This window comes from Podarcis liolepis (assembly GCF_965112155.1).
Source record: "Podarcis liolepis genome assembly, chromosome: 5".
Classification (NCBI taxonomy): domain Eukaryota; kingdom Metazoa; phylum Chordata; class Lepidosauria; order Squamata; family Lacertidae; genus Podarcis; species Podarcis liolepis.
Window position 1 is genome coordinate 64,866,027 of NC_139556.1, and position 23,641 is coordinate 64,889,667.

Genomic DNA, 23,641 nt, shown 5'->3' on the forward strand with positions numbered 1-23,641 from the left:
TGAGAGCTGGTGATTCTGTGTACAGTCAAACCTCAGTTTCCAAGTGCCTCCGTTATCGTACATTTTGGCTCCTAAATGTCGAAAACCTGGAAGTAAATGCTCCAGTTTTTGAACATTTTTTGGAAGCCAAACGTCCAACGTGGCTTCCGCTTGAGTGCAGGAAGTTATTGCAACCAATCGGAAGCCACACCTAGATTGTCGAACATTTCGAAAGCCGAACAGGCTTCCAGAACGGATTACGTTCGACAATCGAGGTTTGACTGTATTATTTTTATTCAGTCAGTCAGAAGATCAAGCCTGTTTTAAAACTGGCCAGCTTTACCACACAATAAACATGTTAACTGCTGACCACAAACCAACTAGAACTCCTGTGATGTAACCTTTTGTGGACCAGAACCAACTACCACATCTACAATGTATATCCTCAGTTGCATATTCCCCGACAGACATAACAGGCGAAGTGCACTGACACTTAAAGAACCTGTAGTGTGAGAGGTTCTAGTTCACATAAATCTTATGCCACAGAAAGTCTTGTCTTAAGGTGTCACATAGCTTTTAAATTACATCTCTGGATACTGCAATTAGGTATGTATCTAGTTCCCCCTGCCCCAATGGAGAAGAGTTGGGCTGCTGGTTTAAAGTGTAAAGCTCATTCCCTATTTTTACAGATTCTTTAAACCCAGAATGTCATTCATCTACCATGTAAAAACAAAAGAAAAAGAGGGATGCCTATATAGCTCATGTTCTTACTAAGTATAACAAACAGATCACTTTATGAGATGACACTTAACCACCATGCCTTTAACATGGGCTGCATCCAAGATTTTAATTGCATAGCATTTATCGGGAGAGAAAAGTACTATGCGTTGAAAGCTAACTCACCTGGTAGTGAAACTGTCTTGTTTAGTTTTAAAAATAGGGCTTTGCAGTAAATTAAAAGGCCAGCAGGCAAGTTATTTAAATGCCTGGTTCAGAGTTTAACATTTCTCATGTTTAATTGTGTGCAACTCTCAAGCTCTCAGGAGCACATATTTGTTGTCACCGAGCAACTGGGCACTGAGAATGTCTAAAGTAGTTTCCTCAATTCTAAAAATTGATTTCAGAGGATAACATGGGTGAGAAATGGAGATGAACCTATTTTACTGGGGCTTTTATTTTGTGTAATAAACCTATACATTTGATAGCACTGAAATAAGAGCTCCCACATAAACAGGAGGATTCAAAATGAAGCACCTGTGAAATACACAATACACTATTGCATGTTAAGTGTATGTGAACTATTAATGCAGCTTTTAAAAACTAATGAGCTTGAAGTTGTCCCCCCGCCAACATACCCTTAAATACAGCACAAGAACTGTTTAGTCAGCTTTGCTCCTAGGGGAATAATTGCACATTAATGGACATGGAATGCAAACAATTTAGGGACTGTTTTGAAAACTGTTTTAACAACTGAATTTCCAGATCACCTTTATATCATAAAATACACGTTCCTTATCACAAGTTTCCAGCACTTACATCTGCTAATATGAAAAGCTTAACCTACTTACAGAAATAACAAGTTACAATGTGGATTTTTATTCATACTTCTTATTACAGAAAGTATTTGAGAAAGGTTTGGGGTACAGAATTTTGGATACTGCTCTGAATTTGGTAAAGGTTTTATTCTTTCTCCGACTCAAACTTTGGCTAAGTAGGAGATATGGGCTTCAAAGTAAGTTAAAAAAAAACTTTATTATGCCACCATTTCAAAGCATATTACACAGGTTTTGTTCTTCAAAATACCTTGGAAACTGTAAAAAAAACCAAAAACTGAACGAAGAACTTTGGACAATAGAAACCCTTCTGCAAAGCTCAGACTAAAACACATGCAGAAGACATACTGTTCTCAAAACATAACTTTGAACAAAGCACAAACTACACAAATATGCAGAATGAAACAGCATTTTAAAACTTCACCAAAAGTAGTCTCCATAAAAGGTGTAAAAGTCACCTATTCACTAGGCACTATTAGACTTGAACAAAAGTAACAAAATATTGTCCACAAGATTGCAATCTCAATGCACTGTCTGTAGCTACAAAGTTCTTTGTTTCACACTTCAATAGCGACCTGTAAGTAAAGAGATTGAGAGCTCCATTAGAAACCTGGGTGGGTTCCATTTCTGTATACTAAGTCTACATACACTGTTAATTCAAAAGCTGGCCGCTTGGGGGCAGCAGGAAAAAAAACAGTTCAATGATCACGAGTACTTCCCCATGTAAATTAAATGGCTTGGATCCAGACTTGCTCTTCGGGGAGTGGCAAGGTTCTTTCTGTTCAGGGAAGGGTGTCTGATATGGTGGTTCCTATTGGTGGGAGATGAGGCGATTTCTACCAATTCCCACATGTCATCCATGCCACCTTCCATTTTGTTCAGGAAAGTTCAAGGCTATGGGTTTTTTTGGGGGGAGGGGCTTCAGGAGGAATTGACAAGTGTTGCCTCCTCCCTTATGTAGCTAAAGCACTCTGTTTGCAGAATACTACTCAAAGAATCCAAGCTTACATATTTTTTTATTTTTAATGGAAGTATTAGTTAAGTTTAGAAAAACTTAACTGCACAATATTAATATATTTAACTTGTAACTTACGAGGTGAATAGGATCGAGACCGGGAGCGAGATCTGTAGCCCCCCCTGCTGTAATAGGGAGATGGAGATCTTCGCCTGCAGAGAATATAGCAATGATGATGGTTTAAGTTTACTTACACTACAGATGTTAATACACAACTTGTTCTAGTTTTGTCACCCGTACCCTTTGTATTTCATGCACACTAAGTATACCAACTAGATACCAGAACATGGACTTTACTGAGTTATACATTTGTTTTACAGTCCAACACTTACACAAGAAAAAACTGCATTAAAAAAGTTAGAAACTAGAATATTCCGGTGCTCCCTTTCTAGTAAGAAATCTGATTGTTCTTATGTAAAATATTAAAGCCATTGCAAATGCAGTCGGGATATTCAGATCATCCTTAATTAGCATGCCAATGAGACATACTGGTGAATGAACATGGAAACGTTAAGACTGATCTATGCAATAGGGTTGTTGTTGTGTGTTTTTTTTGCAAAAGCATCTCCATATGAGATAACTGTTTGTTTATATAATTAATTTTATACTATCATAGAGCATATCAAGATCGGATACATGTCTAAAATGAATGAAATTTTTAAAAATACAAATAACCATTGAAGGTGCTAGTTAGTCATAGTAAAAATCAAGCAGCTGCAAAGGCTTGTTGGCACAGAAATGTCTTAAGAGACTTGTTATTGGAGTAAATTCTCTGATTAAAGTTAAGTCACTGTCATTTTTGAAGTTAATTTAAATCAGACAATATAGGGCATGCTACTACTATGGACCAGAAAAAAATATATTCAAAATGAATGCAAGATCAATCTCTATCTTTATCTGAAGTTAGATTTTGACTTCTGGACTCAAATGTTCTGTGGCACACTTTCCCACTGAAGTCTTCCCAATGATTATACTTCCTCACTGATAATTCCTTAGTACAAACAATACTTTTCTAAGTGTAAATCTTGACTACATTAAATGCTTATAAAAGGTGTGTGTTTCCAGAAACTGTGCTGCTTAGCAAATATTAACTTCCACAGCATCAACCTGTTTTATTGGTTTTGGAGGTACCATTTTCTAAACATTACTCAAGCAGGCCATTTCAGCAATATTTGTGTGTTTTTTAAAAATAAAAAGGCATTAAATCTTTTTGTAGCATACCTGTACATCTGATCCCTGTCTTGGGCACCTCGCCACCCTCCTCCTCCTCCGCCACCACCTCCTCCGCCACCACCGCCACCTCTGCAAAGACAAAAGCAGAACCATTTTTTGCACTTTTATTTACTGAATTTCACAAATGATATATGGGATTATTGGTCAAGTCACGTCTTACATGAAATACTTAAATGCAGCAAACATGTCAAAAAGATTCAAATGTCACATCAGTATTACAGCTGCAGTAAATTTTCAACCATGAAAATTGTTCCAGTCAGTCATTTCCTGGTACTGGAGTACAAGTATGATGGAGAAATGTATTCACCAGTGCTTTTAAACCCATATCTGGATATGGATGCCAACAGGATTTTGAAAGCAACAAGGACCGAAATAGACTGACATCGTTGGAAGTCACAATTACAGATCAGAATAAAACTTCATACTTTAAAGCAGGGATGGGAAACATGTGACCCTCCAGATGTTGCTGGAATCTGATCGCCATTGTCCTTGACCATGGCCATGATGGCTGGGGCTGACAGGAGTTGGGATCCATCATCACCTGAAGGGGGCAGCTTTCCCATCCCTGTTCTAAAGGATTCATGCAGTCTCATAAAGTAATAATTGGCAAAAAGTAGACTTACCTGTATGATCTGCTATAATAGTCACGGTCATCATAGCCTCCTCTCTCAAAACCTCTGTCATAGTAATCTCTCCGTCGGGAACTTCCACTGTAAGGAAACACACCATATATAGGTATACAACACAGGAAGTAAATACTGGGTGAAGCATCTAAGTAAATAGCATAATCTAGTAGGAAAGCAAAGGAGAATGCATGCAAAGCATTTTCACTGGTGTGACATATGCCATCTGATCCCCTTCATCCATCTATTTCCAGATGCTCTATATGAGACAGGGGGAGAAAGAGACCCTGCTTTGACAGGAATCCACGCTGGCTGCACCATAGCACTTTTAGACACCACACCACCCAAGTGCCCACCAAGAGCCATTTGTTTTAGTTCTAGGATTTTTTTGGCTGGTTGGGCATCTTGCTTTTTTAACTGTGGCTTATTTCCATTTGTGGTAGGGTGTAGGTGTTTTGCTTTGGGGGGTTTCTAAGCATCACCAGTTTTTCTTCTGTGAAATGGGTATTTTATGATGCCCACGACAGTCCAAATGTGCCAATGGCCCAAGAAGACTGGGGACCCCTGCTTAGATTATAAGTCTCAGGGCAGGGACTATTGTTTTTAAACTTTTGTGAATAACCTTGCAAGTGTTAAGAGACAACAACAAACTAACATGCCTTCCAAATTTCTGGAAGTTATACAACTAGTCTAAATCCCACTCTTTAGTGAAGAAATCAGATTCATATTTTAACTGCACAGATTTTAAATTCCCACATGCTAATATATAACACAAATAAAATTCAGGTGATAGTCTAATATTAGTTTGAAATCCTGGTTTTCAGTATTAAAAATAAAGTTAACTCTGATTATTTCTAGATTAAATATAGTTATAACAACTTACTAAGTAGGTCTGCCCATATAAATTCCAGGAGTAGGCGTGTGAGGCCTTTTTGTTATTGAGAAATCAACTCTGATCCTTCTTCCGTCAAGTTCCATTCCATTAGCACGTTCTTTTGCCTATAGGTTGAATTTTTTTTAATTGTAGAATAAAGCTGTTCTGAATTCAATTTAATTCACATCAAAAACAAGTTAGGAACAAACTTACTTGCATGGCTGGAAAGGTATTTTACCAGGTACCCTTCTTTATTTACTGCACTAGGAAAAACTAGTCATGTTCACATCTATTTTGAAACTATTCTAAATACATACCACACTGCACTGCGGTTTTAGCTATGACCAGAGTTGGTTACATAAAATAGATGCCCTGTTCACAGAAGCAGGGCCCTTGTTGTTTCCCAGTCACTGCTCACATACATTTTAAAAGAGATGAGCAGCAAATGGGACATACATGCACTCTGGGCATATCTTGGTCACAGGATGTCACTATGCATGGATAGTATGCCTACTTACATGCATGCCACGCAAATATAATGAGTGAAATTTCTGTTTACTGTTTCAGATACGGTAATCTGGAAGAGGACAAATCACAACCTAAACAGCAGGTCTCAGACTCCATCTACATGAACTTTTGAAATGCCCATGATTTGGGTACAATGGTTTTCCACCTTTGCTCATGCAAGAAATGTAAACTGGTAAAGCTGAGGTTCCACCAAGCAGCCCATGGAGCAGAACTATGTGGAATGCAGAATACTGCATCTGGAAATCTCAACTCTTTTCTTACCAAAACTGCATTAGTAAGAACACTTATGCAGAAAACCCCCACCAAATCACAAACCAGCCTACTCTGATTTTCATGAGTATATTAAGTTTTTCTGGTGTATACAGGGGAAGGTCTGGTGAAGAGTAGTGACTGGGACTGTGAGCTGAAATGCCTCCTGTTCAAATCTTATTTGTGTCATATATACATATATACAACAATCAAGCAATGAGAATTGGCCTTCTTTATGGGGTTGCTTTAAGGATTACTACTAAGAATGAATGTTCATGAAGAGATCTGAACATCTGAAATGTGTTACACATTTCAAAATGTAAGGACAAAAATCTATATAAATGAAGGACACCCAAGAAGACAACCCAAGAACTGCATTCCATCTGGCCTGTAGGAAGAGAAGCCCTGTTATATAGTGACCATTTCTAGGCAAGGTGCTATTTCACTTGGGTTTATCACAGCCCTGTTAATAACAGCAGCAGTAGTACCTGAGAGTTTGAAAGGAACCACCAAGCAACTAGTTAATTTTTTGAACACCCTTCCTTGTGGAGGGTTCTCTCAGCCTCCTCTCTTCTCCCCTCTACTTGGGAGTCCTCTGGGCAGCTGCAGCTGCTGCCCTTGGGTCTCTGAGCTGACCCCCCACCCCAAAGAGAGGTGGCTCCTCACACTGCCCCAGAGGGGCCTGGGAATCACCCCCTGGGGCACCATTCAGCTGGGAGCTTGTGGCCAGAGCTGCTGCAACAAACAGCTGTGCAAGCCTTTGGGAAGCAGAGATGCGAGGTGAAGGGAGGGAAGGCAAGAGGAACAGAGGCCAGTGCTGCCTGCAAAACCCCTGACCATCATTCAAGGCACCCGAGTGGTGCCACGCCACACTGGTTGAAAACCACTTTCTTAGCCTAACCAGGGTTGTAGCGATGATAAAATACAAAGGAAAACATGTATGCTGTCCTAAGCTGCTAGAAGGGAGGACAGGATACAAATAAAAATAAGACATAATGCAAAGAGGCACATGGCTTGCATGACCATAAAAAAATGAGCTATCAACTCAAAACTGTATAGTTACAGCAACTAATTAGGATCCACCCTTGTTCAGGAAATGCATGGTTTGCAAAAGTAGGTACCTTAAATCACTTTCTTGATTCAAAACCTACTGACATTGGGAAATGTTAAAAACTTTATTAGCATGGGCTTTATTAATATGAAATATTTTAGAGGAAAGACACTCACTTACCTCCTTAGCATCATCAACACTTTCAAAGTACACAAAGGCAAATCCTCTAGAACGTCGGGACTGCTGGTCATATACAATAGAAACATCAGCAATTGGGCCATATTTGGAGAATACCTCTCTCAGGTCCCTTTCTGTTGTGTACAAGCTTAATCCAAACACACCAAGACAACAGTTTGGGTCGGGATTTGCCTGGTTTTTTAAAAAAGAAGGAGTTTTCATAAGAATTCAAGATGTCCCCCAAAATTGTTTAAATGCTTTGGGATACAATATAAAAATGTTATTCCAGTAAATTCAAAAAGCTCTAACAGGCCTAAGGGCTACTCTGCTGGGTAGGATTCCAGTGTCCTTCGTTTTCTTTTCTCATGAGAGAAGAGAAGGTAGAAAAAAGGAAATCAAAATGTTGTCAAGTTCCAGGCAGTCTTATACAGTGGTACCTTGGTTTTTGAACGCCTCCGTAGTCGAACGTTTCAGAACTCGAACACTGAAAATCCGGAAGTAAATGCCTGAGTTTTCGAACATGCCGCAACAGGAAACACAGCTTCTGTTTTGAGTTTTCTGTATTGAGGCTTCCGCTTTTCAAATGTTTCGGAACTTGAACCGTCTTCTGGAATGGATTATGTTTGAAAACCAAGGTACCACTGTACTTCATATCTGGCTGATGCACTCATTCATATACAGGTTCACTTAGAGAGCATAAACAAAAACGGGGGGGAGGGGGGAACAAGCTATGAATTCTCATGTATGACAACCCTCTAGCCTCTGTACAGTGTCTTCCATGGCTTTCTGGTTTTGGTCAAGGAGCATTTCTGGGTTTAATATCTCATTTTCCTAAAATAATGTAAATCTCTCATTACATGTAGCCGTGTTGGTCTGCCATAGTCGAAACCAAATAAAAAAATTCCTTCCAGTAGCACCTTAGAAACCAACTAAGTTTGTAATTGCTATGAGCTTTTGTGTGCATGCACACTTCTTCAGATACACTGAAACAGAAGTCACCTTATATATAGTGAGAGGGTGGGGAGGGGTATTACTCAGAAGGGTGGTGGGAATGGGTGATTGGCTGATAGGTGTGCTAAACCTGTTGAGGACTGAAGAAGTGTGCATGCACACGAAAGCTCATACCAAGAACTAACTTAGTTGGTCTTTAAGGTGCTACTGGAGGGAATTTTTTTTATTTTGACTATGGCAGACCAACACGGCTACCTATCTGTAACTGTTGAGGACTGTTAACAACTGCAATTGATCTTACTGGAAAAAGCAAGGGGTGAGACTGGAAAGAGAAGTTGCTGAATTGCAACTTATTACCAAACTTAAAACCATGGAGAGACCTGGTCTGAATAGAGACATTGGATTCTTATACATGATAAAGCTATTTTTAGCCATCTCACCCATTGCTTTTTCCTGTAAGACCAATTGCAGTCGTTAACAGTTTTTCTAGAACATGTAATCCATTTAGTAAAAGTTGCTATGAGAAGAATCCAATTAACACCTTTCTAATTGCACTCTGGGGCTTCTAAGACCATCTTCCCCAATGCAATCTTTCCTGTCCCCTGAGGAGCTGCTGGAGAATGTCAGGGGACTGAAGTTTACCCTAATGTGTAAATTTCAAGAGCTCTCTCAAAGGAAGCACTTTCTGCTACCTCTAAAGAAAGCCCTGCAAAATGCAATACAACACATTGGAACTAATTATGTAACCATTATTTTACCTGCACTGAATTATAAATATCAACCCAGCCATTAAGTCATAACTAACTAATCTAGGCAAAATACACCATTCTTAGGGGGAAGTACCAATTTCTGCACAATGAAACAAAATAAATTAGAATAAAGCTTAGCTTAAAGGTTTCTCAAGCAGTAGAATAATAATCTTAAATATACAAGTTCAGGTTTAACCATGCACAAATATTAATACAAATGCAGTCCATGCCCACAGTAAAATCCACCAAACATTTTAAATACCATTTGTGAGACATATTATAAATCAACTTAAAACTTTTACATGATTTCTGGGTAATTTGAAAACTTTAGAACCTCCAAAGACACACACAGCTGAATTATCTCTGGTCAACTGCTGCCATCCCAGCCTTACTCTGTTGCCAACATGACGCCGCCGAGTAGACATAGGAGAATGGCTGTGACTGTGTCGGCGACGATAGTCGCGGCTGTAAGATCTGCTTCTTGACCTCCTATGGGATCGAGAACGTGAACGTGACCTTGTATAATGTCTGCGAGAACTCCTCCTTGATCTGGATCTGTAAATATGAAAACTAAGATTATGCTGAACTACAGGTGTCAAAGATGAAACTTGCATAGCATACAGAAGTTTCTAAGTCTACTGTATTTTTAGTCTTAATAACTGCCAGTCTGGGGTACAACTAATCAATGCGGCCTGCACTAAACATCGGACAGTCAATGGTAAGAAGAGATTTTAATAATCAGAACACTAAAACCCAAACCCTGTCCTTTGTTGTGACCATCAAGTTTCTGATGAAGGTGAGCTGTGGAACAGGGCCTGTGCTGAAGACCCAGGCAGTGAAGTTTAGAGTAAAAATACAGAGCTATAGACGACTATCAGATTATTTAAATCAAAATGTTGGTATGTACATTGAGTCTCAGCCTGTTTGATTTCAGCCATGCAGTGATTGTGCCAAACCCTGCTTTCATTATATACAGATTCTCAGTAGCCAAACCAAAATTTCCCGAGAGAATATCTATCTGAGCAAATTCCATTAGAATAGATATACAAAGCTTAACTGGAAGTTTGCAAGCGAATAGAAACAGGTTTCCAAAAGTGCTTCATCTGGGAGTCAGAAATACTTTTTGAAATACTGGTTATTCAACTAATGCCAGGGAAAGATTTCACATGAAGAAGTATCAATACAAGAATATGACACTTAGTAGATACCCAATGTAGTCTTAAATAGCAGGGTAAAAGAATGGCTAATAGGCTCGGCCAATGCCATGCCCCTACAATACAGCCATATGCTTGCTGAGACTATTGCTGAAAGAGGCCACTTTCCACAGAAAGCTTTACAACAACTCCTTGCTGCAATGGCGTCTTCAGGCTAGACAAGGCTACAACCTAATAATCTAGTCTATAATTGCACCACACACAAAATCCACATCAACTTACAGTCGTCTCCAAAACTTCTTTTCTTATAGATAAAAAACAGCAAGGTTTTTAGACACACCAACCTCTTCCTCCAGACAGGCTTACCGAGATTCAGATCTTGATCTAGACTTTGACCTAGATCGCCTTGAACCTTCCTTGGACCTAGATCTAGCAGGTGAGTTTCTTGGAGACTTGCCGGAACCGTGAGCGCTTCCGCTTCTGGAAGCGGAACGGGACTCCTGCGTGTAGAAAAAAAATAGTTTAGTTTAATTTGAATGCTACTTCTCCAGTACTTTATTCTAAACAAGCTCTGGTAAAAGGTATGAAAAACATTAATGATCTGTGTCTCCATTATGTGTCCGGGCAGTTGCCATTAGAACTGCCTAGATTTATGGGTATTTTGCACCTGTTAAGCACTTATTTTTTTAAAACCTGCATGTTTTTTCTATTAAACAAATAATGCATGCATGTTTAGCAAAATATACAGGGACACATAAACAGACTAGTAATTACTTAGCGTAGTGCTTTCAGATTCCAGATTACTTCTTATCTTAACTTCATTTTTATTTCTTTTCTTCATTCTTCCGTTTCAAATTCTGACTTCTTTCATCTTCCCCACTTCACACAAATTGCTCAATATTCTATAAGTGGGACTTCTGGTCTGATAATTAGCATGCATTCACTTTCTTTTTTTTCAAATTTCAGCTTCACTTATTCCTGAGCTTCAAATAATTCTCATTTATAAAACTTGTCAAATGGCGACTTCCGCATTTTCCTTCTTCAACATTAACCTTAATAAAAAAAGAACAGGATGAAGAATATTTAAAACTCCAGGATAGATATCTAGTGCCAAGACTGAAACTAGAAAAAATGCTATGTGTTTGCACTATTTTAACTAGATATGCAGTTCTAGTATGACTTTCTTTTTCAAATGATGGCAATTCAATGGAAAATGATTGACCAGCTATGAATTTGCTAGTTATTCCTACTTCAAAATTAACGTGTAACCACTGAAATGATCTTAGACTGCAACACCAAAACTCCATGAACTCCATGTGCCATTCCTCACATAAACATTAAGAAATTAGTAGTATGTCCCAAACTCAATTTACATACCTCTGCTCAAGTTTGGTGTTATTCTTTTAAAAAGCATATAGAACTATTGAAAAGCCATACCAACCAGGTTTCAAAAAAATAATTTAAGACACTTCATTCATTAACAAGCCTATATTTGCAAGTTATAGTAACTAGACTGTACCCTAACCTCTACAACAATGAAGAAATGGAGAATTCTATCTTGTTACAATGACAACTCTAGTTTATGCTAATGTTTTATTAACCTTTGAACTTTGCACAACTGAAAACACTTCTGCACTTACTAGAATGTTTCTGTGCTCACAGATTCTATTTCTTAAGGAATTTTGAGAGCTTCCATGTTAACAGTAGGGATGAACTGTCTTAGTAGTAAAAGGATACTATCCAATCAAGTAGTTCTATTAGCTGAATGACGTCTGGTTGCGAACTGAACTTCCCCTCCCTCTCCTTTCCCACCTCCACCATATGAAGCAGATTTGGGAAGAGCGTAGGGTGGTGGTGGTATGAGTAGAAAGTTCAGTTGCACAAATTGAAATCCTTGGGCTAATGGAGCTACTTAATTGGATACCGCTTAAATATTATTATTTTCTTTCTACATATGACAATGGCCCCCAAATCCTAAAACATATGGATTGATGATATAGTAGTAAGATTTTACTGACAAAACCACTGATGAACATACTAGATGCACATGTACCATCAAAGGAAGTTTAAGGAAAATTAAAACAATGCATTATCATAATATGCAATTAGATGGTGTATTTTAACAACCTCTAAATCAATTCTTAAAATAGCATAAACTATAAGAACACATTATGGACTTCCTCTGAAACGAAATGTGTTGGGATGGGGACAGACCACAACCTTGTCTTCAGGTAACTATTTTCATGACATAGGCTGGACACTTAAGCAAGTAATTTTGCTTAATGTTCTTCAATGTATATGGACACAAGAAAACAGAAATCCTCAAGTTTCACATTGCTGTCCTAAGGAAATCTACACTCTGTGCAATAGCTATTGGATTGTTTGAGTAGAGATTGTTACCATCATGCAGAATATGCAGTCTCAAAAATTTAATTAGTAGAAATGCTTGTTCAGAAAATATAAAAGCTGAATACTTGATTTGAAATCATATTGATTAAAGCAATCGATCTATTCAGCTACAAATTGGCTACTCAAATAAAGAATCTTATGAGTTCACTACAGAAAGTATAATGAGTTGATAAGCAACTAACATTCCCTAGATCTAGAAGTCAAGCATCATGACCTTTGGAGGTTTCTAGCCAGTGACATTATTATAGGAACAACTCCAAAGAAAATGAAAGATGATTTTAAATTAAGTGATTCCTACAACTCTAAACAGTATGATTTAAACAAAAAAGCAAAACATATAAAATGAAATATAATAATTTATTTGTATCCCACCCATCTGACTGGGTTGACACAGCACTCTGGGGGGCTTCCAACAGAATGTAAAAATCCAAACAACAAAATACTACCAGCCACTCATTATAACAACACTATTATCATTAATACAATTTCCTTTTAAAATACTATGCACATATTCTCCTGTTCAAACACCACTGAAAATTGTTAGGGAAGCACAGGAATGCCAAGATATGCTGTAGCAAGAAAATGGTTCCTAGATGCAGCATTTCCTCAAGATGGGAGCTATTTCCCCACTGCATAGATTTGTATTTTGCAAGAATGGATGTGGAATGCCAACTTGCTCTATTCCCTACATTGCTCTGATGATTTAAGTGAGCCCACAGAACTACCCTTTCTGATTGGAAAATTTAACGGGCAAATCCCTCAATTTCTTTTCTTTTCTAGTCCTCTTGCCTGGAGAACATAGGGTGAACTAGTTTTATGGCAGAATGGCACAAAAGGCATATTCTGGAAAACATCTACTTACATGTCAAAGCACACACTACTTAGTTGACATTCAGTTTATGCATAAATATTTCTTATGTCAGCAATCGTCTTATTAAATTGCAAGCTCTTCCTTATCCTTCATCAGGTAATGGCTCAATCACCCAATTCTTAGCCAAACCTTTCTTCCTGTAATTCTTGAAAGGTGAACTGAAACTATGATTCCTCCACAACACCCCCCCCCCATCCATACAGATCAAGGCATCAACTTCAAAGCATTAATCACTCAGGCAGATGTGCAACTTCTTCCACAACATTGCTTCTGTGCTATCTCAAGTTACTCAATCTTGTGTATTTACAAATCCAATCCAGTGGCTAAATCATTTATTGTATCTTCACCGTATGAACAACTCCTATACAGTCATACCTTGGTTGTCAAACACCTTGGTACTTGTCCGTTTTGGCTCCTGAACACAGCAAACCTGGAAGTGAGTATTCTGGTTTGCAAACATTCTTTGGAAGCCAAACATCCGACGTGGCTTCCAATTGAGTGCAGGAAGCTCCTGCAGCAATCAGAAGCTGCGCCATGGTTTTTGAACATTTTCGGAAGTCGAATGGATTCCATTCAACAACCAAGGTACAACTGTACTTCCATTCTTACTTCCCAAGTTCCTGCTGCCACTTACACACTCCCTTCCCACAGTAATCTCTAGCCTGAGGTGATGGCAATTGAATTACCAGCAGTTTGGTAAAAGCACAGTTCTTCCTTTTCTGCTACTCCAAGTAGAAACTGCCACACAGTGAAGTCTTGGTCATGATCAGGGATAGGCAACCTAAGGCCTGTGGGCTGGATGCAGCCCAATCGCCTTCTCAATCCAGCCCACGGATGGTCCGGGAATCAGCGTGTTTTTACAGGAGTAGAATGTGTGCTTTTACTTAAAATGCATCTCTGGGTTCTTTGTGGGGCATAGGAATTCATTCATTTCCCACCCCAAAATATAGTCCGTCCCACCACATGGTCTGAGGGATGGTGGACTTGCCTACAGCTGGTAAAGGCTGCTGACCCCTGGTCATGATGGTTCCTAGGCCTTTAACTAGAAATGCAGCATGTGAAGTTGTTTGCCTCTGCTATAGACTCGGTTTTAGGAACAATGTATTCAGATCTAGAACCATTCAAATTTCCAGGAAAGTAACAACATTTTAACAATGAGTGTGATATTGCTACCATGTGGCCCAAATTGAAATATCACCACTCAGCAGCAGCAACATTTGACTTGTTTCAAGCTAAATGTTCTTTAGAATGTGCCTCTTCTGTGAAGCTCATTCTCTTTCTGATGTAATCATACCCACAATACTCTGAATGTAATCTTTACTTTCCAAGTTCCCCAGTCACTGTATTTATTTTGAATAAAAAGCAAAAATCTATTTGCATTCATTTTTGCCCTATGTTTCAATCATTTGAAAGATTCAGTCTAACCAAGGAAAATAATGGTCTGCACATCTGCTCTGGTGACCATACATTAGGCTGATCAAGTGGGACACCCTTACTTTCTCCCTCCCAGAATGGCCAAATGTTCTTTAAGATTATAATCATGGTTTGTTTTTGTTTTTTACATCAGAGCTTGCTCGGGTTGATGCAAATGCACAGTGCCACACTAAAAGAAAAGCTTGCACATTTGAAATATTTACTTGTGCCAATGTTCAACAGAGAAGGCTGGCACACTAATTTACAGTTGACCAACAATCATGGCATGTGGTATTTGATACTACAGGGCTGAATGGCAGCTATAATGAATTAACCAAGTGACAATTCACAGCCTTGTCCCACCCAACACCTGCATTATCATTCAAGTCTCTCAAAACCAAAACAACATAGATACAAAGCCAACTAGACTTTACATTCAGTATTAGATGGGGTCCAATCTAAACTGAACTGTAGTTTAAGGAAAATTAATCAGCAGGAAAAAGATGTGCATGCTACTGCAAGCCAGTTCCAGTGCCTATAGCCAAGTGATCAATGTAATTTGTAATGTTTGCCACATGCACACACAAATAGTTTTTGTTGTTGATGTATCCCTAAAAATGTAACATGGAAACAGTACCACTCCTTGAGAAATACTCTCTTTTCTTGCTGACCTCACCATCTTCATCTCAACATGGGAGGTAACCACTTTGTTAGAGGGAATTTATAGCTCACACAAGCATTAAGTGCATCAGAAATGGGAAGCAAACAAACTAGAAAGGTTTCCTCTCCTTAAGTCATTCCTTCCTAGCTCTGTTGTTTTTGTGCATACATGAACATGCATACTCTGAAGCTCAACAGGAAGGGAAAGTGCCCAAATGAGGAGAAAGTTCTCCTGGTTCATTTCCCTTTCTGTTCAGCATCCCAATTAGATTTAAAAAAGCTGTTTGGGGATAAAATGGGAATAACACGTATGTGTAGAAATTGGGGTACACTACACATTTTGACATTAGGGACGCAGGTGGCGCTGTGGGTAAAACCTCAGCGCCTAGGACTTGCCGATCGCATGGTCGGCGGTTCGAATCCCCGCGGCAGGGTGCGCTCCCGCCGTTCGGTCCCAGCCCCTGCCAACCTAGCAGTTCGAAAGCACCCCCGGGTGCAAGTAGATAAATAGGGACCGCTTACCAGCGGGAAGGTAAACGGTGTTCCGTGTGCTGCGCTGGCTCGGCAGATGCAGCTTGTCACGCTGGCCACCGGCCTATAGTGAGATGAGCGCACAACCCTAGAGTCTGGCAAGACTGGCCCGTATGGGCAGGGGTACCTTTACCTTTAACACATTTTGAGGATTCCCTAACCCAAACCTCAGTGATTAAGCTAGAACTTAAGCTAGCATACATGTGACTTCCAGGCACTCACCCATCCAGGCACTGGCCAGACCCCAACCTGCAAGGTGGGAGCCTCATACGCCTTCCACCCATACTCCAGTCTTGAGAAATACATAGAATCTCTTTATGATCAGAGTTAACAAATTATCATAACTTTACCTTCAGCAATTTACCAGCTGACTAGCTCCCCATCTGAAAGAGTCTCAATCAATTCATGCAATGCCCAATAACACGACTAAATTGCATACTCCTTTACAGTTAGCAGCTGTTTGTGCAAAATTAATATGGCAAAAGAGACTAGACATTAGAACTGGAAGTATACTTGGCCATTTTACTTCTTTCATAGCATTTGTGGGTTCACTTCTTCCCCCCTCCATCACTTGCTCATTCCCTCTAAGCAAAAAAGTGACTTTTTACAATGCAGCTTTCAACAGAAGCCAACTCACAAAACAATCCAATCCACCAAGCCTGAGGAGGTGTGGATGGAGCAGTGGTAACCCTTTAGCCAGTACTGCCTGTGGGAGAACATCACAGCAAGGGATGTCCTACTGCATCTGCCCAAAGGTGGTAATCAGAACAATCCTCAAAGGTAATCAGCACAAGGTAATCCTCCTTCCTCAAAAAAAGTTGGGTGTTTTGGAGCCAAGCATCACATAATTCACTGGATGATGGGACTGCAACAGACCTGACTTGCGCCCATTTGCTGTGATACTGGAAGTTGGCATAACAAAGAGGCAACCCCACCTCCTTTCTGCTTGAATGGTGAAGCTGTGGCTCCCACCACGGAAGCCAGGGGTCTAAAATGCCTCCTTGGTCTAGTCAAGAGAACCTGTAAAGTTGGTCTGTATAAGCTACAGACATCACTATATCATACATTATCACTTGATACACACACTCAAAAGTATTTTCTTGCATAAGCCTTTATGCCTCTGCATGAAATTCAGCAATATCATTCCAGGACTGGGGTCTTTATTACTGCTTATAACACACATAACCTAAAGAGCACAGTGCAACTTGAAATGCAGATTCCAGCACTTTGACCAATTAGCTCAATGAAACCTAATGCTTCACTTATTCTAAAGTTCCCGTTCAAAAAAGTACCTTCCCTTAAGCATTTAGGGTACCCAAGTTAGCCTGTTGAATTAGAAAAGTTCTTTTGCACTTCATTATGGCATAAGGTTTTGTGGACTTCATGAAAGCTCAAACCTCAAAAAAATGTTTTCATTCGTTAAGATACCCTAAGGTTTTGGCCTGTTTATTTTAAATAAAGTACACTGGAAGCTATTCGATAGCCAGAAATTTGTTCCACGTGAAATGCTGAGTGCGACCGTTAAGCTCAACGTAGAAGCGTCACGGGAACGATCCCCTTGCCATCCAGGCCAATCGAGACTGGTGCAGCTATCCTCTCCGCGCGCCCGGGTGCAGAGTCCCAAGCACGTTAGCAAGGCTGCGGAAAGGGCCGGACTCTTTCCCGCGTTAGCCTCTTTCTGGGTTGAAGCATCGCCGGGGCCAGAGCCCTGCCATTTTCTCTCCCTCTCTAGAGGGAGCCGCAGCCGAGGCGACGAAGGCGCTTTTCGCATCCCCGCTCCTCTTAAGTCCTGCGCGGCCATTTTGTCCCCGCGGCGGCGCGCTCATTCGGGTCACCAGCCCCAAGATGGCGCCGGGAGCGGGGCTCGCCGCGGAGCGCTACGTCAGAGCGCAACCGCTTCGCAGGAAACGGCGGGCCATTTTCTCGCGCCAAGCCGACACGCAGCGCGATGAAGTGGCGGGGGGGGGGCGGAAGGGAGAGAAGCAGCGGGTGCCGCTAAGCCGCTTCCCGCCTCCTCCTTCCCCGCCCCGCGTGTACCTTCATCCCAAAGGCAGTTTTTTTTTGCGCCCGGCCCGGAGGAGACGGGGAGTGGGGGGGAGGGGGAGGAAAGAACTAAAAACAAGGCCCGGCTCCGTCTCTCCACCAAGCGGGCCGCCTATGCTGCGCTCCCAGGCTCTGCGTATTACCCGCTCGCCGTAGTTCTGCTCCCCGCTGTCGCTCATCCTCCCGCCTCGCAGCGCTGGACGCCGACCGCGGTTGCTACAGCCAAACCGTCCGTTCGCGAGCCTTCTCCGCAGAGGAAGTGACGACGCCACAGAAGCCCCGCCTCCGCGCGAGAGCGAGCGCCCGCCGTCTCGCTCGGAGCTTCCGGCGCTAGGAAGAGGGCGGGGGAGAAGCGAGCCTGCCCCGCGATATTTGGTGGCGCTCGGCGTAAGTGATCGCCCTGCCGAGTAGCTGTGACCAGTTCAGCACCCGCGCGCGTATCGTCTGTGTGCTCGCGCGGAGGGGTTGGGGGTCGTCTCCCCTGTGTTTTACTTTGCAGTCACCGTTGTTTTGAGTTTCAATACCATTTTGTAAACTCGTGGCCTTGGTCTTTGCTAATGTGAACACTCTTGCTCGCCACCCCAGTCTTGAGAGTTGCGGGATTCCAGGGGTTCGGTTTCCTTGTCTTATAAGAATTTCAAGGTCTCAAATATAGAATAAATACTCATAAATGCACACATATCTAAATATATGAGCCATGTGTCTGAAATAGTATGGGAGAGCAATCCTGAAACCATTTTGACTCTCCCAATGATCTCAAATATTCCTCTGCAGTAAGGGAGGCAAATGGAGAAAGCCATTCCCATTGTCTTTTTGCTTGCAAATCCTGTCTTAAGGGCGTATTTGTGTATGAATAGGGTGAGCCTGTGACCTGGATTCAGATCCTAATAATATTAAACATCACAAAAGAATGGCCAGACTACCCAGGTAATGCAACCAGTGACCATTATTAGGTATCCTGGCAGGCAGGATTTTTGCTGTGGATCGCCGCCTGTGATGTACGTATGATGTTTTTGGGGGCGGTCTTGGACTACAGAGTAAGCAACAGTTCCTTTAATAAAGATCAGGCTTATTAGCCGCTTTGCTTCTAAATATACTATGGTTGGCCTCTGTTGTTTTCTCCTACCAATAGGACTCTATACGTAAACTCTATACGGACTCTATACGGAAAAACCCATAAGGGAAAGGGAGCAGTTTTTCTTATAGCACTTGGAATGAGGGATAGAGGAGAGAGTGGTACCTTTAGGACAGGGGTCTGCAACCCGCGGCTCCGGAGCCGCATGTGGCTCTTTTACATCTTTGCTGCGGCTCCGGGGCGGATACTAGCGAGGGGAGGAGGCCCATTGTGCGCCCTGACACTCCCCACTGTGGTGGGCGCTGTACTAGCTGTGACGTCGCATGCATTAGTCATGCACCGTCCCGACGTCACCTTCCCGCCCGCTGTCAGATCGCGGCTCTGGAGATATATTTGTTTTAAATGTCGCAGTGGTTTTGCGGCTCCCAGTTTTTTTTCCTTTCAGAAATGGGTCCAAGTGGCTCTTTTTGTCTTAAAGGTTGCAGACCCCTGCTTTAGGAGATACGATTTACTTACAGGCAGTGCTTTTTTCAGGGGATGATGACAATGCAGGGGTATGCATACCCCTAAACATTTTGTGAATCTTTGTACTTTTGTCCATTTACTGTATTTATTTTTCCTGATTTGAACTATAAAATGATGATTTTCTTGAGTCAAAATGAGAGTACCCCTAAACATTTTTAAAGAAAAAAAGCACCGCTTACAGATATACAGTGTGTGTGTGTGTGTGTGTGTGTGTGTGTGTACACACACACACACACACACACACACACACACACACATATATACATACACACAACCTGAGTCTATGATGGAGGGGCTCTCAGCATCAACATTTCAAGGAGGTCTTGCTTCTACCATAGTCACAGCCTTGGAATCCAAAGAAATCAAGCATGGGTCTTACTCTCTGGCTTCTGCCTGCTTCTAGCCCAGGTGACAGGGCTCTGGTCTTTGTCTTTCTCACTACCAGTCAGGTGAGGGAGGGCCCCCCTACTCGCTTGTCCTCTGACACAAAACCACTTCCTTTGTTACACTAAGGACACTACTTGGGACCATAAACTCACAGCAATACTTTGGTATCCTGGATAACACCTGTCAGAAACCAAGATCCAACCTTCAAACAAATCATGTTGAACTGGGTTATAAAAAGTATTTGAATGGCAAAAATAGGACATTTATTTATTCATTAATCCATCTTTCATCAATAGAACTTGGGGCTCTGAAGGTTCCCATATAGGCACTGAGGAGACTCACATGTGCTTCACTTCATTAAGGTTGTTGCATAATGTGCAGTCAGCCCATATTTCCAAAGATAGAATAATATACACATCAGCATTGTATGGCACAATCTCCCTTAACCTAGTGCCCTCTAGAAATTTTGGACAGCTCCCATCAGCTTATCCATCTAAGGCAGGTAAGCAGTCTTTTTTCAGCTGCAGTCCCATTTTACTCTTTCTACCACACTATCCCCGCCCCTTTTCTTTCTCCCACTCTGCCCAGCAAGTTACTGGAGAGGGGACAGATTGTCCTTGCAATAGGTCTGAACTTGCAGATGATTTTTTTAAATTAGGCTGAGGCTTACAGGCTGTACAGACCTGATCTAAGAGATGGCATACAGAGGCCTTAAGAACATCTTGTCCCCTCCTTGAGTGCTTTTGCCTGGTTGGGATGTTCCCTTAAATGCCATTGTGCCTTTTGCGTAACTGGATAGAGTAGGTGGTGGTGTAGAAATTTCTGGAATGGAGCCCACTGTACAAAGTAAGAGTCACATTCATCACTCTGTTCCCCTTTTTAACTCCCCACTCCCTGGCATGTGTTACCTGGGATGTTGACACAAAGGGCTGCAGCCATTGAAAAATACCCTACCCCCTGGATTTATGGGGTGCTATTCCCTGGCCATACATCTTTTGAGTCATAAACAAGTAGTTGAACTGCTGAGGGCTGGAGAGGTTATGATGATTCCTCCTCAACTGCTGCCACTGGCTGTGGACTTCTTGTGATGACACAAAAGCACATGGGAGCTGAGTAGCTATAAAAAGGTGGACCAACAGAAAAGCCAAGGCAAAAGCTCCCCACCCCCCAAGATAACATAGTGGCCAACAGCTGTGGCATTCAGCACTGGACAGTCTACTTCCAGTTGGAGACAAACTGGCAAATGGATGGTGGCGATCATCCAGCTGTGGAGCAATGAGGAGGCAAGTTTGCTTGCTGAGTGGGATTGCAGCTTAAAGGCAGCTGATACCCACAGTTGGAAGTTTGCTGATGTCTGGCAGTGGACCTGGTAGAAGCTGGTAGATGTTGGTGAGTAGACGCCGGTGCCGCAAGGCTGAAGCAGGCTGATGTTTGTGTGTGTAAGCTGGCTGAAATTCACCTTTGGAAGCTTGCTGACAGCAGCTGTGTGGATATTTGTGGATTGAAGCTGGGTGTGTATGTGAATGACTGGTGAGTAAATGTATGTGTGAATGGGAGGTTCTGAATGTGGTCAAGGTAAATGGTGCTTTTTAGGAGTGGCGTAGGTTGCCCTCCATATAAGACCTTATTGGGAATTATGCATTTCATGGGGCGGGGGGCTGTCCTCCAGGTGCACAGTGAATGGATGAACCAGTGGAAGTTGGCAGGCTGATATCAGGGATGAAGTTGCCAGGCAGAAGCCAGTGGAGGTGCCTGGGTGATGCTGTCAGATGGCAACTATCCTCACAGTTCCTGTGTTTGCCATTTATGGATGTCAAAAGCCTGTGCAGTTTTCCCTACCTGTGAGAGTAATGAAGAGAATGGCAAGGCTGAAAGAAGCCACCTTCTATTTCTAAATAAATGTCTTTCTAAATACATTTAAGTAAGTAGTGTTCATCTCCAATATGGATAATGGGAGGCTGTGCAGATGCTTCCACAGCTGCTGCCCTTGGCTACCGACTCCTGGTGATGTCACAGGTTAAGTATAATTGTTTATACTGAAATGGAGAATGCTTATGTGTATTACTGAAGGCTTTAACATGGGGTTTTTCCATGGGGCTATATTGAAGTAAAAGAATAGGACTCCAAGTTCCTAAGGGTTGTTTTCTAGTAGCTAACACCTGGGGAATTTGCAATTCAATAGCCTTCCATCTTGGAAGGGTGGTGGCGGAGTCTTTTTTTCTCAGGCTCTGTGGGAGTAAGGATGTAAATGAAGCTCTCCAGCAGCACACAGCCTCAGGCTAATGGAGGCTGTAAGGAGACACACACCCTTGTTTCCACATCTGTTTGGAAATGCAGTATCTTTTACAGTCGTACCTTGGTTTTCAAACAGAATGTGTTCCAGAAGTCCATTTGACTTCCAAAATGTTCAGAAACCAAGGCGCAGCTTCTGATTGGCTGCAGGAGCATCCTGCAGCCAATCAGAAGCCGCAGAAACCACGCTGAATGTTCAGCTTCTGAGGCAAAGTTTGCAAATTGACATACCTACTTCCGGGTTTGTGATGCTTGAGTTCCAATTTGTTCGTGAACTAAGCTGTTAAAAAACCAAGGTACAACTGTATTTCTAAGAAGATGAACTTGTGCTGGACTTGCACAAGACCGTGTGTGCAATTATTTGGATGCATCTGATGTTTTTGTTCTGTTTTGAATAAAGTTCTGCAAGTATGGTTTTGAATTGAACAAATGGGTCAGACAATTTCCCCCCCCAAAAGGAGTCAGTTTTTATGCTTCCAGTTGCTTTAAGCTATGCAATATTAATATCAGCAATAGTCACAAATGGACATGGTGGCTGAGGAGAAAGAGGCAGTTACTAGCGGAAGGAAGTGGAGGGTGCAGCCTTGGTTCTCAAATGCCTCAAAACCGGAAGGAAGTTCTGGGTCTTTCCACATCATGTCAACGCGGTCATGTCACCCACTGTCTCAGATTTTGATGAAACTTGGTGTACACCCTTTCCTTATGGTTGAAAGAAACCCCATTAAATTTTCCCCCTCTATCTCAAACGGTTTAGCTATCAGGAAGTGACTCCATTGAATTTTCACAATGGATTTCCACAGATCGAACACACTTGATCAAAACCACATCAACACTAGATGAGTTCATTGATAACCTAATAGACAAAATAGAACATTTGATTCCTCAAATGATTCTTGTACTTTGCATCCTGTGGTAGTGGATTATAAAAGTCCTGACGGAGAGAATATGATCTCGTCCCATTGCATTGTTTCTGATGATTTAAGGCATGATGTGAATATGGTATACAAAGCTCAAGACATAGTTTTGAAATATATAAAAGATAATTTTCCTCACATCAAACAGATACACTACTTTAGTGACGGCTGTGCAGCACAGTACAAAAATAAGTTCAGCTTCCTAAATCTCTGCCACCATCAGGAAGATTTCCAAATAAATGCACAGTGGTCTTTCTTTGCCACTAGTCATGGCAAGTCAGAATTTGACGGTATTGGTGGAACTACAAAACGTCTAGCTAGAAAAGAGAGTCTTCAGATACCCCTTGACAAGCTGAGTACTATTCCAAAAGCATTTTTTGATTTC

At 41.5% G+C, this 23,641-nt stretch overlaps 1 protein-coding gene across 5 annotated transcripts; it reads right to left on the reverse strand.

Annotated features, from left to right (window-relative positions):
• Positions 1–1,559: 1,559 nt before the first annotated feature.
• On the reverse strand, positions 1,560–18,366 carry TRA2B (transformer 2 beta homolog). 5 transcript variants are annotated; one of them, XM_083506613.1, is made up of 9 exons: positions 18,207–18,366; positions 10,503–10,636; positions 9,375–9,537; positions 7,286–7,474; positions 5,287–5,402; positions 4,404–4,490; positions 3,769–3,849; positions 2,626–2,699; positions 1,560–2,107 (listed from the first exon to the last, which is right to left on the reverse strand). In XM_083506613.1, exons 1-9 carry the CDS (start codon positions 18,240–18,242, stop codon positions 2,097–2,099), a joined length of 891 nt encoding a protein of 296 aa, XP_083362739.1. In that variant the 5' UTR covers positions 18,243–18,366; the 3' UTR covers positions 1,560–2,096. The 5 variants fall into 5 exon arrangements, with proteins under 5 accessions (XP_083362739.1, XP_083362736.1, XP_083362738.1 ...); XM_083506610.1 differs by lacking the exons at positions 1,560–2,107; positions 2,626–2,699; positions 3,769–3,849 and adding an exon at positions 10,954–11,188 and having other exon boundaries at positions 3,899–4,490; positions 9,285–9,537; positions 18,207–18,359; XM_083506612.1 differs by lacking the exons at positions 1,560–2,107; positions 2,626–2,699; positions 3,769–3,849 and adding an exon at positions 10,954–11,188 and having other exon boundaries at positions 3,903–4,490; positions 9,333–9,537; positions 18,207–18,359.
• Between the last annotated feature and the right edge of the window lie 5,275 nt (positions 18,367–23,641).